Below are 15,443 nucleotides of genomic sequence, written 5' to 3' on the forward strand. Positions count from 1 at the left end.
GTTGTTGTTGTTGTTGTCACTGGGCTCAAGCCCCCCTTGCCATTCACAGCCAGTGTGTGTAGTGCCCTTGTGCAACTCACACTGATCTCATTTTGAGTAAAAAGTTTTGGCCCAATTTTTGTTGTTGCTTCAACTCTGTGAAAAAGGACTTATTTATGTATAACTTTATTTTGATGACCAGACGTGTTCATGAGCAGCACAGTGCCCTGTTGATGTAAATGTGAAAGTCCAACGCCAAGTCGTATAAATGTCATACTCACAGTCAAACTGACACTAACTTTTTTATTTACAAAGCGTGTATAAGTTATTTACTGTGTTCCTCTACCTGGCCGAACACAAGGAAGCTCTAGAAGCGTTCCCTCAAACATACGCTGTGGACGACGTGTTCAGGAAGGAAGTAAATCGTGAGAAGGCATCGTTGTAGAGATACATGTACCGTGTTACTGTTACTGAAATGGTGATTTGGGTAAAAAATAGAAGTCAGGAAGGAGGCGTGGATGGCAGCGCCTCGTGAATCCTCTTTAAATAAATCAATCCCCATAAGCTGCTGCTGCGTAAAGGCCAGAGTATCAGCAGCAACTGATGGCGCCGCGGACGGCCGCCTCGGTGCGCGATGTTTTTTGTTGTTTTCGTCTTAAATACTGTTTTCTGCTGTGATTCCCGGAGCTCTTTCACCAGAGAAGAGCTCATGAACATCAGGGGAACAACTCCAGCGGATTTATTTCCAACGTTTTTAACTTCTGTGGAGTTACTGGACATTTTTGTAAAAGGTGTGCTCACCTTACCACGCTGTGAAACGCCCGGAGAGGGAAACGTTCAGGGGCGCTTGTACGGCTACGGAAACGGGGATCTCGTACAGCGCTGCCGGGCATATTTCTCTCCAACGTCCGCTCACTGTGCAACAAACTGGACGAACTCCAGCTGCTGGTGGGGAGAGACAGAGACTTCTCCTCATCCTCTGTCCTGTGCTTTACGGAATCATGGCTAAGTGGATCGATACCAGATTCTGCGCTCCAGCTCGCTGGCTTCCAGCTGTTCCGAGCGGACCGGGACACGGAGCTCTCCGGAAAAACAAAGGGTGGAGGAATCTGCTTTTACCTCAACAACGGCTGGTGCAACGACGTAACGGTGATTCTACAGCACTGTTCGCCGGACCTGGAATCTTTTATCATTCACTGCAAACCCTTCTACTCACCACGTGAGTTCGCTTCATTCATCCTGGCCGGAGTTTACATGCCGCCGAGGGAACGTGCACGAGGCACAGCAGACCCTCGCTGAACAGATACGGTGTGTGGAGCGGACCTTCCCGGACTCTTTAGTTATTGTACTGGGATTTTAACAAAGGAAACCTCAGCCACGAACTTAAATATAGACAGTTAATTAAATGCCCTACCAGAGAGAAGAGCATTCTGGACCACTGCTACACAACAATCAGCAGGGCCTATCACGCCGTCCCTCGAGCTGCACTGGGAAACTCTGACCACGTCATGGTTCATCTGATTCCCTCATACAGGCAGAGACTAAAGCTCTGCAAACCTGTGGTGAGGAAGTTCAAGAAGTGGACCAGTGAGGCTCTGGAGGATCTACGGGCGTGCTTGGACTGTACTGACTGGGATGTCTTCAGGACTGCCACCAACAGCCTGGATGAGTACACAGAGGCTGTAACTTCCTACATCAGCTTCTGTGAGGACAGCTGTATTCCATCCAGCTCCAGGGTGAGTTATAACAACGACAAACCCTGGTTCACAGCGGAGCTCAGGAAGCTAAGACTGCAGAAGGACCAGGCATTCAGGAGTGGGGACAAGGACCTGTACACAGAGTCCAAATACAGGTTTAGCAAGGCGGTGAGAGATGCTAAACGACTGTACTCTGAGAAACTGCAACAGCAGCTCTCAGCAAACGACTCTGCTTCTGTCTGGAGAGGCTCAGGCAGATCACCAACTACAAGCCCAAATCACCCCACTCCATGAACAATGTGCTTCTGGCAGACGAGCTCAATGAGTTCTACTGCCGCTTTGAAAGACAATGGAGCAGTCCTGAGACAATCCCCCACAGCCCCATCAACAAGCCACAGACCATCAGCCCACCCTCCCCCAGCCCATCAGGGGCTCACACCTCTGGAGCACCCTCCATCAACTCAGCGACGACCCTCGTCATCCTGGAGAGAGCCGTCAACAGGCTGTTCAAAAAGCAGAACCCCCGCAAAGCAGCGGGCCCGGACTCCGTCTCCCCCTCCACCCTGAAGCACTGTGCTGACCAGCTGTCTCCGGTGTTCACCGACATCTTCAACACCTCCCTGGAGACATGCCACGTTCCAGCCTGCTTCAAGGCCTCCACCATCATCTCCGTCCCCAAAAAACCCAAGATCACAGGACTCAATGACTACAGGCCCGTCGCCCTGACCTCTGTGGTCATGAAGTCCTTTGAACGCTTGGTCCTGTCACACCTCAAGACCATCACCGACCCACTCCTGGACCCCCTGCAGTTCGCCTACAGAGCCAACAGGTCTGCAGACAACACAGTCAACATGGCCCTTCACTACATCCTCCAGCATCTGGACTCCCCAGGAACCTACGCCAGGATCCTGTTTGTGGACTTCAGCTCTGCTTTCAATACAATCATCCCATCCCTGCTGCAGGACAAGCTCTCCCAGCTGCATGTGCCCGACTCCACCTGCAGGTGGATCACAGACTTCCTGACCGACAGGAAGCAGCACGTGAGGCTGGGGAAACACGTCTCAGGCTCCCGGACCACCAGGTTCCCCCCAAGGCTGTGTTCTTTCCCCTCTGCTGTTCTCCCTGTACACCAACAGCTGCACCTCCAGTCACCAGTCCGTCAAGCTCCTAAAGTTCGCGGATGACACCACCCTCATTGGGCTCATCTCTGGTGGGGACGAGACCGCCTACAGGTGGGAGACTGACCACCTGGTGACCTGGTGCAGCCAGAACAACCTGGAGCTCAACGCTCTAAAGACAGTGGAGATGGTTGTGGATTTCAGGAGGAATGCAGCCCCACCCGCCCTCTCATCCTGTGTGACTCCCCGTCGGCTGTGGAGTCCTTCCGCTTCCTGGGCTCCATCATCACCCAGGACCTCAAGTGGGAGCTGAACATCGGCTCCATCACCAAGAAGGCCCAGCAGAGGATGTTCTTCCTGAGGCAGCTGAGGAAATTCAACCTGCCAGGGAAAATGATGGTACAATTCTACACGGCCATCGTTGAGTCCATCATCTGCTCCTCCATCACCGTCTGGCACCCTGCAGCCACAGCCAAAGACAAGTGCAGCTGCAGAGCATCATCCGCTCGGCCGAGAGGGTTATCGGCTGCAATCTGCCTTCCTCCAGGTCCTGTTCACTTCCAGGTCACTGAAGCGGGCCAGAAAGATTGTCGCTGACCCCTCCCACCCTGGACACTCCTGTTCGAGTCCCTCCTCGGGAGGAGGCTGCGTCTATCATGACAAAGACCACCCGCCACACCAAAGTTTTTCCGTCGGCAGTCGGGCTCATCAATGGAACCCGGACTGACTGACTGTCACCCCAGGACTACCACCTCTTCTTCCACCTTCCTCTCTCCTCCTTCTTCCCGCTCCTTCCTCTTCCTCCTCCTCCCTCTTCCTCCCACCCTCCTCCCTCCTCCTTCTTCTTCCCTCCTCCCCACACGTCCCTTTAACATGCACTTTAACTTGAGGCCTCCTCCACACACATGCCACTTTATTTGCATGCACTTTAACTTAAACACACGCCACGCGTAACATACACTTTTAACTAAAACACACCACTTGAAGCACACACCCAAACACTTTCACATTATTTGTTGTCTTTCTGTCGTGTTGATTGTTGTTTGTTTGTCATGTCCAAATGTTGCACCTTCCACCAAAAAAAAATTCCTCGTTTGTGTAAACATTCCTGGCAATAAAACTGTTTCTGATTCTGATTCTGATTCTGATGCAGGCTCCCGGTCGGACAGCTCGGCCCCAAATGGCCAATTAGGGTCCTTCTGGTGGCTCGCCGCCGCAGGAAGGATTTACTGAGCTCGTCGGACTGAAGATGAAGGAATAAACATCTCAACGCTCCTCGAGTCGAACACTTCCTATCAAACATCAGTTGGTTTTCAAGGGAATTATTTATAAAACAATTCTTGAGAGTTATAAATGTGATTGAAACTTATTTATATGGAAGATGTATGTGTATATATATATATATATATATGCATGTTTGTATGTATGTATGTGTATATATATATATGTATGTTTGTATGTATGTATATATATATATACAGGACTGTCTCAGAAAATTAGAATATTGTGATAAAGTTCTTTATTTTCTGTAATGCAATTAAAAAAACAAAAATGTCATGCATTCTGGATTCATTACAAATCAACTGAAATATTGCAAGCCTTATTCTTTTAATATTGCTGATTATGGCTTACAGCTTAAGAAAACTCTAAAATCCTATCTCATAAAATTTGAATATTTCCTCAGACCAAGTTAAAAAAAAATTTATAACAGCAAAACAAAATCAAACATTTGAAAATGTGTTTCCAGGTGTTTCGAGTTAATTAGACGATTCAAGTGATTTGTTTAATACCCTACTAGTATACTTTTTCATGATATTCTAATATTTAGAGATAGGATATTTGAGTTTTCTTAAGCTGTAAACCATAATCAGCAATATTAAAAGAATAAAAGGCTTGCAATATTTCAGTTGATTTGTAATGAATCCAGAATGCATGACATTTGTTTTTTTAATTGCATTACAGAAAATAAAGAACTTTATCACAATATTCTAATTTTCTGAGACAGTCCTGTATATGTATGTGTGTGTATGTATGTATATATTTTTTTTCCTTGTTATTTTCTCTTTATTTTATATTAATTTTCTGATTTATTTGATATTAATTTAGGATAGGAATATATAAGCATTTTTTGCTTCTACCTATACCTTTTCAGTCTTTCTGTTTCGTAGATTATAGAGAATAATATTGTCTTGTATTTGATTTGATTGACTGAATAAAATACACAACAACAACAACATTTAAAAAGTGAGCCTCTTTCCTCTTTCCGTACGTTCTTCCTACCGACATCCTTTCCATGGATATCGTACATCACACTTTGGGTTTTGATGAGTCAGCTGTCCAGGTGAGCTGCCAATGGGTGTCTTCAAATCCTGTGTACAGTCCTCTGATAGACTCTGGCCATTACCTCTTCAAATAGCTCACAGCTCAATTTCCCTCCACCGATTCCTTCACAGGCTGTGTGAATAAATCTAAAGCCCCTCATCGGATCGCTTCCATCTTAACCTCGATGCAAGTAATTCAATCTCTGGTCAAAGTGTTCTGGCCAGCTGTTCCAGACAGGTGATGTGAGCTGAGACAAAGAGGGGCATTAATGAGTTACGAACAGCCATCGCCTTCATTTGTTGCCCACGGCGTCCGTGTCTCAACCTTGAATTGAGCTCTGAGGACGCTCAATTCACGAGACGCATCGAGTTGAAAGGTCGACCGCTCCTCCACCCGGTGAAGAGCGACCCCGACCGCGCCCACGCGACAGCTCCATCGCTCACGTGGACCCGGCGCTCCGGCCCTGACTGTGATTGTCTCCAAGGGAACGTGAATCATCTCCTCTGTGCTCTCGGTCACATTTCACAATCCAACCCCTCCATCGCTCATTCACATTTCCAACGTGGAAACAAACCATAGCGTGAATCTTTTTCTGATTTGTTCTCCCATTAAATGACTCCAGTCATGAGAGATAAAAGAATAAGGGAGTTAACCTCGGGAATCTAAGCACCGAATTTAAACTGAGACGTGACGTCTCTGAAGCGTCGACATGACTCACGGCACGCCGTTGGCTTTAAATGCACCGTGACGATTTGGATGTGAATCTCCTTACGTAAACGCAATATGTGATATGAGTGAAATTGTGATGCAGACATTGAGGTGCCCACTTCTACACAGCTGTCACCACACACACGGGTTTAAATGTCAACACATGACAGGTGGTGTCATGGGACATCAGCCCAACCGCCTTCAGAAAGACTGATTTCATACATTCATACATATATAATATGAAATGATATAATATGATATTCCTTTATTTGTCACACAGTGGGGACATTTCAAAAATCCCAGCAGCGGTGCACATCAATGAAAATAAATATAAAACACAAAACTAAATACTAATACTAAATATACAGGGGGGAATAAAGTAAAGTGCTTAGTTTGCCAGGATCTCCAGCGATACACAGAGATACCATGTGGTTGACTCCATCAGCAAATGAGCATTTTAGAAGTTAAACACTGCACGGAGACAGAGGGAAAGATGGCGTGAGGCGTTCAAATGAAGTGGGAATATCGGCCACTCTCCAACATAAACTGAGGTTTGTTTTGCCCCGACTCGAGAACTTGGATTATGAACTGTTCGCATCAAACAAGTGACAAACATCGAATTCACATGAAGATAATAATATACCGTCTCTGTGAATCTAATGGCGGTGTCTCCCTCTAGTGGCTGAGCGCCGCCGCTCTGGACCCAATCCACACATCAGAACCACCGTCCTCATCAGAACCACCTGGCCTGATCTCATCGAGTCAACAGAAGGGTAATTGGAAAGTGTCAAACAAGTACTGGTATGTGTGTGTGTGTGTGTGTGTGTGTGTGTGTGCATTGCCGCTGCTCGCCATGTTGGTGCCCGAAGCATAACTCCTTCATGATGCCCCCCCCCCAGACAGGAAAGGGCCACGGCGAGCTTGGGAAGTTGAATGTGTTTTTGTTTTTTTGGGGGGTCACCATCGTAACTTTTTTTGAGCAATTAAATATCTCTCTTGTTCTGCCTGTTTTGTGATATACATGCCTAAAATGTGCCTAATATTTCTATCCTGAAATAATATCGGCATTATAATTATTATAACTATGATGATTATTTAGTTGCCTATTTTCTGGGGCCCCCTCAGGACTCGCTGCCCTCCGCTCAGCGCAGTGCGTTATGGGAGCGGCGGCGCTGAGTGTGTGTGTGTGTGTGTGTGCGTACTAGGACACAAAAAGAGAACAGAAGGACAGCACACACACACACACACACACACACTCACACTGCGTAACACCAGAGGAAGGTGTGTGTGCTCCGCCTGCTCGGGGTTCTTTTAAAGGCCCTTGGATGTTGCCGTGACTCACCGATGAGGCGCCGGCCGGCGTGGAGTCAGGATCCTCATGAGGAGGCGCCGGGGGACGGCGGGTTACGAGGAACACGTCACAGTCAGAGTGAGGCGCGAGGGGGGGGCACTGATATACTTCAAATGAATGGTTTCACTTGACAGGTCGGGTTGTGTGTGTGTGTGTGTGTGTGTGTGTGTGTGTGGGGGTGGGAAACGCATCCCTTCCGAGGCACAGATGCCGGTATGAATTATACATGTTGCATCCACTCGCGCCGGTGAGAGATAGGTATAATGAAATGCCAAGGAGTGTGTGTGACTCACACACACACACACACACACACGCATACTTGAATGAACAGTCACTGACAGCCGGCACACTGTGCGCTGGGTGTCGGTTCGCACACACCCCAGAGACACCATGACAATCCTGTTTGTGCTATCTGCAGAATGTGCCGCTGAGAAGAAGAGAAGCGGACAAGCAAGAGAGGCGAGGAGACGCCGCGCCGCACGCCGCTCGCCGCGCCGCACGCCGCGCCGCACGCCGTACGTTGCTCGCCACGCGGCAGCGCTGACGAGGAGGGGAGGGATGTGTTTGCAAGGCGGGCTACGAGTCGGAGGAGAAGAGCAGGTTTTAAAAGGAGAAGAACAACATGTGATGAAAGCTAAATAGGGTTAGGGAGATAGCTCGAGACAGACAGACAGACAGAGAGAGAGAGACAGAGAGAGGAGAGAGAGAGAGAGAGAGAGAGAGAGAGAGACAGACAGAGAGAGGAGAGAGAGAGACAGACAGATCAATCAAGTAGCCGTGTGTTTAGAGGTCCCCCACAAAGGAGGCCTGGAGGTATGTGGGTGAGATAAATCCTCTCCCATCCCCCACAGGGAGAGCTCGCCTGCACACAGTTTGGTTATCCCTTCTCCGTGGCATCATTCCTTTTTTATTTTTCTGCTGACTCACAGTTTGAAAAGGCGACGTGAAGTAAACGTTTGTGTGTTTGTGCGTGTTTGTATAATTGTGTGCCTCGGAGGATGTGTGTGTGCAGACTCATGACTGTAGGTGTGTTTCTTTGTGTTCCTGCTTCACCGTGACATGCACCATTCCCTGTCCAACCCCGATCACTCCATTTATCAAATATGCAACTGTTACCGTTTGCATCATGGATGACGACACGTTCTGTTTCTGCTAAAAATAGGAACTAACAGGCTTTTAAAAAGGCCCAGACACGTTGGGCTCAACCTGCCCTCCGGAAACCGTGGAAGCACACGGCGTCTGACGGTCCCGCGGAGCCGTGAAGAGCACCACCATCCGGCTGCTCCACCATGTCTGTCACAATGTTGTCTTTCAGACAGACCTTCATGTTTCCTTTTCAAACGTCCTCAAAAACACTTCATTACACACTTCTCAGAAGTTTGTGAAAGATGGGTTTTAAACCACTCAGGGCGTTGGATTGATGATGTGTTCAGCTGTGAGCGCTGCATTGGGACTGCAGACACACTGTGGACACACAGTCCCTGGAACACTCAGAGTGCACGATAACACTGAGCCAGAGTTACTTCACATCCAGCTGACGCTCTTATCCAAAGTGACTTACAATCATGTTACACTCAGCTTCTGGGTTAAGAGTCTTGCTTAAGGACACATCGACTAGGGCAGGGATTGAACCACCAACCCACTGATAGAAAGACAGACCTGCTAACTACTGGCCCAGCGGCTCTTTAACACTCAGTAGGGACCGTATGTTCACCGGCTCCGTGCTGACGGACTCTTTACGTCACGTTAGCCGTCTGCAATTCGGTGTTTCAAGACACAGAAGCCGCCCGACCGCAAGTTGAACTCAGTGCAGAGTTATTAAAATGTTGCTTCTGCTGGAATATCAACATTTGATATAAAAAAGTGATTTAGAGAAACTTACCGCAGTCTTTCCAGAATTAAAGCGCGTGATGAAACTCCATTAGAAAGGAGGAGGAGGGAGGCGGAGCTTCCCAGAGTGACAGTGACCGTTGTCCTCAGCTCTGGGGTTTGACTCTCGCTCTCGTTGTCATGACGATTCACTTGAACACTGTATATTTACACCAACACTGGAGGCTAAATTGGTTGTATTTACTCTTGCTAGTTTTGTAATAACCCTGAAAGAGTCAATATACTTTGACAATAATTTGTAACACTGGGTAAGTTACTGTGTAAATGAAGTAATCTGCTATTTATATGGCTGGAATACGACTGTGCACAAGCAAGAAACAGTTCCAGGAAGCCCCAAAATAAAGACAGGAAGTCCATTCAACACAGCCGATGAAACACGTGAACAAACTGAGTGAAAGCTTCTCCTAAATTATACAAGTAGATATTCCTCTTACGCAATGAGCTGCTCCATTCCAGCGCCCTGGCGCTCCAGCAGCGCCCCAGGTTTGGTTCGGGAGTTTTCCTTTTTCAGTGTGACTCCTGGCCTTCACCTGCGGGAACACACACACACACACACACACGTTAGCCTTGCAGCAGATGCACCTCCGAGTAGATACGTGATGAGTGAGCAGATGTGGTACTCACTCATGGAAACCATTATTTTAAAAGCGGAGGTTTGATTGATGTTTCTGGAGATATTCAGGAGGTTCACTCACAGCAGAGCCCTGTCTTTATCCGTCACCCTCCTGTCTCTTTAAGGGCCTCTGAAGGCCTCTCAGATGTTGAGGTGTTGAGTTTCAAAGTTGTCTTCATACCGTGTGATTTATGATGGAAACGGAGCTCGCCTTAGAATCCTCCGCTGCCTCGGACTTCCCCGTATGGATTCACAATCACTCCCACGGATCCCCGGACTCAGACCTCTAAAGACGAAGGGTGTTCTCTCTCTCTTTGACAATTCATCCTGGCTTAAGTTTGATCTTTACACTTGAACAGTGGCGACATTTAATTACTTTTGACATGTGCTCCATGGCACACACACATTCTAATATCGTCTCCTCCACACACACACACTCACATCTAGACTTGTTTCGTGGAAGCTGCGTTCCTCTCAAGAACCCATCCAAAACACACAGAATGTCTGAATCGTCGCCCATAAGCGTTTCAGAGCACCGATAACACCGGCCTACTTCTCACTGACGGAAACACACCGTGGGCCTAATGAATATTATTCATGTTAATGTTAATGCGAGCTAATTATGCGGCGCTGCGGCACCTGGAGGAAGTGTGTCTGGGTGGCGTCGGCCCTCTCGCCTGAAGCCTGCGTGGTAATGAAGCAGAACATCTGGCGAGAAGGGACACATATCGTTGGGTGGAACCGACGGGACTCTCCCTCCATTCCAACGTGCCGGATGTCTCGGGAGGTGAACTCGACTGAAATGTGCAGCGCGCGTATCTCGTGTCAAAAGTGACGAGCAGCCAACTCAGCATATTTAAGAATCCTGGCAAAGGCAACCGATGTTTACAGTGCTGCATTGTGGGTGTTAGGCCACGAAACGCACAGGACATTGTCACACGCTCATTCAGTTTGCTTGATTACTTCTGTGACAAGAACCCTGACTTGTGCTTAAGATATTAATCATATGGATCCAAAGTCAATTAATCTGAAAGGCTTTTTTCAGTTATTCTAAAAGACAAAAATGTGTTGTTTTTTCTAGATATTAATGATGAAATATAATTTGTTTAAATGATGAATACAAGACAGAAATAAGTTGTTTTTGCCAATTTGACTAAAGCCAGAATGACTGATATGTCTTGGAAATTATGGTTAAGCCGACACAAATAAACAGAGACATTTATTGAGCAGTTCCCTAAACGACCTTGGACCGGGCGTAATCCTCGTCTGGGAAAACTGGCTGATACAGTTTTTGTAACTGTGTCCCAGACCGACTTATTATTATACCAGCTGGTCACAGCTTAGGAGGCCGACAATACTTCAACCAGGGGGACAAAGACAAGTGCACGACAAGAGGGAGGAGCTATGAACTCACTGGATCTCCAGTCGCTCCGCGTTAGCAGGAAGCCAAACATTCAACCCAAATGTGAAAGAAAGTAACTCTGATGGCTTTTATTACAAATGAGAGGAGGGGTCAAATACTCAGGGGTCAGATTTGGGTTTTCAGGGAAATGCAAATATAGATGCTTAATTAAGGGGGTGCCGGGGTCTTTTTTGTTGTTGTTGTTGTCTTTTTTTCTTTTCTTTTTTTTGGGGGGGGGGGGGGGGGTATGTGTGTATACGTGTGTGTATGTATGCATGTGTATATTCATTGAATGTATTTTAACTCTAAATCTGTCCTTCTGTACACATTACATCTATTGCATCTGTCCATCCTGGAGAGGGATCCTCCTCTGTTCTCTCCTGCAGGTTTCTTCCCTTTTTTCCCCCTGAAGGGTTATTTGGGAGTTTTTCCTGGTCCGATGTGAGGTTTTGGGGCAGGGATGTCTATGTGTACAGATTGTAAAGCACTCCGAGACAAATTTGTAATTTGTGAAATTGGGCTATACAAATAAACTGAATTGAATATGTATGTGTGTATATGTATATATTTGTATATATTTATGTGTATATGTGTGTATATATATGTGTATATATGTATATATGTATATATATGTATGTATATGTGTGTATATGTATATGTGTGTATATGTATGTGTATATATGTGTATGTATGTATGTGTGTGATTATGTCTGACATTTTTGTACTTGTTTTATGTTTATATGTCTAAACGAATAAAAAAAATGTTGTGACAAAAACAAAAAAGAGGGAAAGAGGGAGGAGCTAATCCAAAACGCCATTTAACCCAATTGTGAAAGAAAGTATCCTCCACATTCCTCGTGCTGCACGCTGCGCTCACGGATCGGTGCCGTCTCGACCTCCGGACCCTCGCCAACGTCCTCCACCGCCACCGAGTCTCACTCATCTGGACCTCGAGAGGCGGCCAGCCAGCGCCTGCCGTCCCATCAAACATGCATAAGAAACAGATGTATCTCTGATGTAGGCTTGTTCATGTTGCCCCGTGTGCATGACTTTATGAATGCGTGAGTGTGTGTGTGTGCGTTTACGTGTGCATTAGTGTGCTTCCAGGCCCTGCGGGTGGAAGCCAGACTAGAGAGATGTGTCTGCATGCCCCGACATAGAAGGAGGGAGGGAGGCCGACATGCGTGCATACTTGGCAGAACAAATAAATAATGTTGCAATACGCTGCCGTGCATTATCTTTTAATGCATAATGTATATGACTAGGAGCAATACTGTGACTGTAATGTATGGCTATTCAACATACTGTATGTATTGTGGATCGCATTAAGATATTCTGTATTAATTCAGTAATTTCAGTTTCCTTTTGCTTTGAGAGAAAACATAACCATCACAAACATATTCACACTTCCATTTTAAGTGGAACTGTTCTGATTTCTCGCATTTCAGCCGAACAAATAGTAATACTGTTATGTATATGTGTTAGGAAGGATTAGAGTCCTCTCACATTGTATGAATGTATATGGTTTGACAGGTTGTATGCATCGGCTCTGGTTACCCGGCGACCTGTCCTGGTGTACCGCCCACCTCTACAGGGGAATCAGAAGAAAACACGCAATGATCTGCACATCTAAAGGTGTCATTTAAAAGCTGGAACAACAACATACGTGACTATTTTGATAAGCTATGTATTGTTTATGTCAAATCTCCAATCAAAAATTCCCTCTTTTCATCATTTTCTGTGACAATAAACTGAATATTTGTGGGTATTGGACAAGCAATGAAGAGGCCCTAATTAATAAAGCCATTTTAAAGGTCAAAATGATTTGCTGTTTATCTCACTGAGCTACAGGAAACTGCAACGCTTTTAGGTTCCACGGGTCATTTGAGATATTAGGCAGTAGAAACATTTGAGCCAAATAGAGTGTATGGATTATAATAATTAAATATATGAAGCTGGTGTGTCTTCCTAGTGTTTTGGCCACCCAGTGTGTCATGTATGACCTGGAGGAGGATATTTATCTGGCACAGGTCCATGAAACTGTCGTCTTTTAGCATCTGGACTTGTGAAAACTTCCCCTGCGCAAAAATTGTAAACAAGAATAAACATGAGTCAGGAGAGGTGAGAGCGTATCCTGCTTGTCTTCAGCAACAGGCCAGTGTCTGCCTGATACCTCCGGGCGTCCTGGATGTGTGTGGCGACATCATTAGTAGAGATATAAATAAAGACCCCACACACACACACTATGTCCTCTCACGAGTCCATGACCATGTAAAGTGACCCTGACCCCCCCCACTACCACTTCCTACCATCTATACACACTCACGCACACACACCCACACGTGTGTACTTGTGAAAGCCAATGAAACGTTCAATGACACACATTTTGTCGTCCGTCGTGCAATCACAGCCGCCCCCCCCCCGCCGCCCCCGCCCACGCCTGCACAGACATCTTTTTCCTGTTTCCACTGTGTTGTTCACTCTCTATTGTGGAAGCCCGGCCGCTTCCACGCGTGTGCTGGCCATGAAACAGAAACGGAGCCGCCTCAAAGCATCCTCTTCCTGGGGGCAGGGTCACATGTAGTCTCACATAAACACAGGACACACCTTACAGGGGTCTGACATGTTGACCGATGGGTTTTAAAGGACTTTTCCAGGACTTTAAACCAAATGTCCATGACCAAACTGACATCTCGGTATAAACATGAACAATTTAGAACATTCTGCGTTTTGAGAGCGTACGCCGGCTTTTATGTTGAGCGTCTTTTTTTTTTTTTTTTAACATATCAATTATTTTAAACTCGGAGTAAATGAAAATGTGAATATAACACATTTCCATGACTTTTCCAAAACGTTTATGATTTATGTTTTTTCCATGACTTTTCCAGGCCTGGAGATGACCACTGACCACCAACCCTGGCCTGAGCTCAACAGTCTGCACACATCCGTCTGACCCCTGACCTTCCAGAGTGCTCTTCTTTCCACGGACACCGGTCACCTTCCCGGTCTCTCTGACATTCCCATGCAGGAAGACTGGAGCGGAGTCCCTGAACGCTCCTCGCGGGTAGGCTGGAGACTTCTCGTGGTCTTTGTGTCGCGAGAGAAAGCCTTCACGCCTTCACGCCTCCACGCCTCCACGCGCACCGACCCCGGGCTCTTTTGTGTCTCCCAAAACGTGCATGCCTCGCGCTCGGTTCCCCTAGCATTGTCATGACAACAGTGTGTACGCACCGACACTGGCCATTGAACACAACACACACACAGGGGACGAAGATTTAATTGAAGTGAGCTCGCGAGAAACTTTCTGTCGTTTCGGGGGGAAAGTTTCTCACGAAAGACTCGCGACTGAAGTTCTGACGAGTTGGTGCACAAAGTAAAAACAACGGAATGAAGAGTTGCAGCGAGCCGCTCGTACCTTGTTGACGAGCCGCTCGTCCTGTTCCTTCCGGGACCGAGTTACCGGACACCGTGCGTCAAGCTGCTCCGCTCAGCGGGCGGCCCGTTGGTAACGTTACCGGCGCCGGTGGTGAATTCCTCCGCGTGAATCCTGGAGCCGCGAGGCCGGCGGCGGACACGTGAGCGACCTCCAGCCGCAGCTTTCTCCGCCCAGACGCGCGCGCTCGACTCCTCCGAGCCGCTTCTATCAAAGGATGCTTTGCTCCGCCTCGCGCGCGGCTGGAGATGCAACACACGTGTGTCTCAAGCTGATGGATGGACAGGAGATTACTCAGATGTGTACTTGTTGTTTATTCGGTAACTTCCTTTAAACCCTCCTATTACCTCTGGGGTCAATCTGACCCCATTCAATGTTTAACGTCTCTAAATAAATCATTTCATTTTGCTTCATATTTCATGACTTTTCCTATATTATTTTCAACTGGGAAAACATAAAATTCACATGATATGTTTTCAATGTCCTGAACACAACTCGTACGCATCGGTGTTCTTTGGGGTCAATTTGACCCCAGGCTATTTTTCACTGTGTAAAACATATAAGAAATATCAACTTTTTTATTTATTTAAAGGGATATTTAGGTATCAACAAACACACATAAAGTACCTCACACTTAAACTTGGGAAACAATATTAATTCTAATCATTTTCTGGAGGTTCTAATTTCTGTGGTCAAAAAGGGTAAACGATGTTAGTACATTTGAAGGTAACAGGAGGGTTAAGTTGTTGTTATTCAGAATCACTCACCCGACTCTTCCATTATTCTGGCACACAGGGAAATGATCCTGATGAGAGATCAATTCGTTTTTTATCTCGTTATTGAAGTATAGCGACCCTCTTGATATCGGCCTAATCCTCTGAACCTCCCTGGTTCAAACAACCCGGGTGACACCGGCATTAACAGAGACAA

At 46.7% G+C, this 15,443-nt stretch overlaps 1 protein-coding gene across 1 annotated transcript in view; it reads right to left on the reverse strand.

Moving 5' to 3' along the window:
• Positions 1-14,654, reverse strand: part of LOC130203913 (ankyrin repeat and fibronectin type-III domain-containing protein 1) — a 161,668-nt gene extending 147,014 nt beyond the window's left edge. The window contains exons 1-2 of the mRNA XM_056430374.1: positions 14,496-14,654; positions 9,500-9,595 (exon numbers count right to left, since the gene is read on the reverse strand). Coding sequence (XP_056286349.1) covers positions 9,500-9,516 — 17 coding nt within the window. The 5' untranslated portion in view covers positions 9,517-9,595; positions 14,496-14,654. The remainder of the gene's footprint in view (positions 1-9,499; positions 9,596-14,495) is intronic.
• Between the last annotated feature and the right edge of the window lie 789 nt (positions 14,655-15,443).

This window comes from Pseudoliparis swirei, chromosome 13 (genome assembly GCF_029220125.1).
Source record: "Pseudoliparis swirei isolate HS2019 ecotype Mariana Trench chromosome 13, NWPU_hadal_v1, whole genome shotgun sequence".
Classification (NCBI taxonomy): Eukaryota; Metazoa; Chordata; class Actinopteri; order Perciformes; family Liparidae; genus Pseudoliparis; species Pseudoliparis swirei.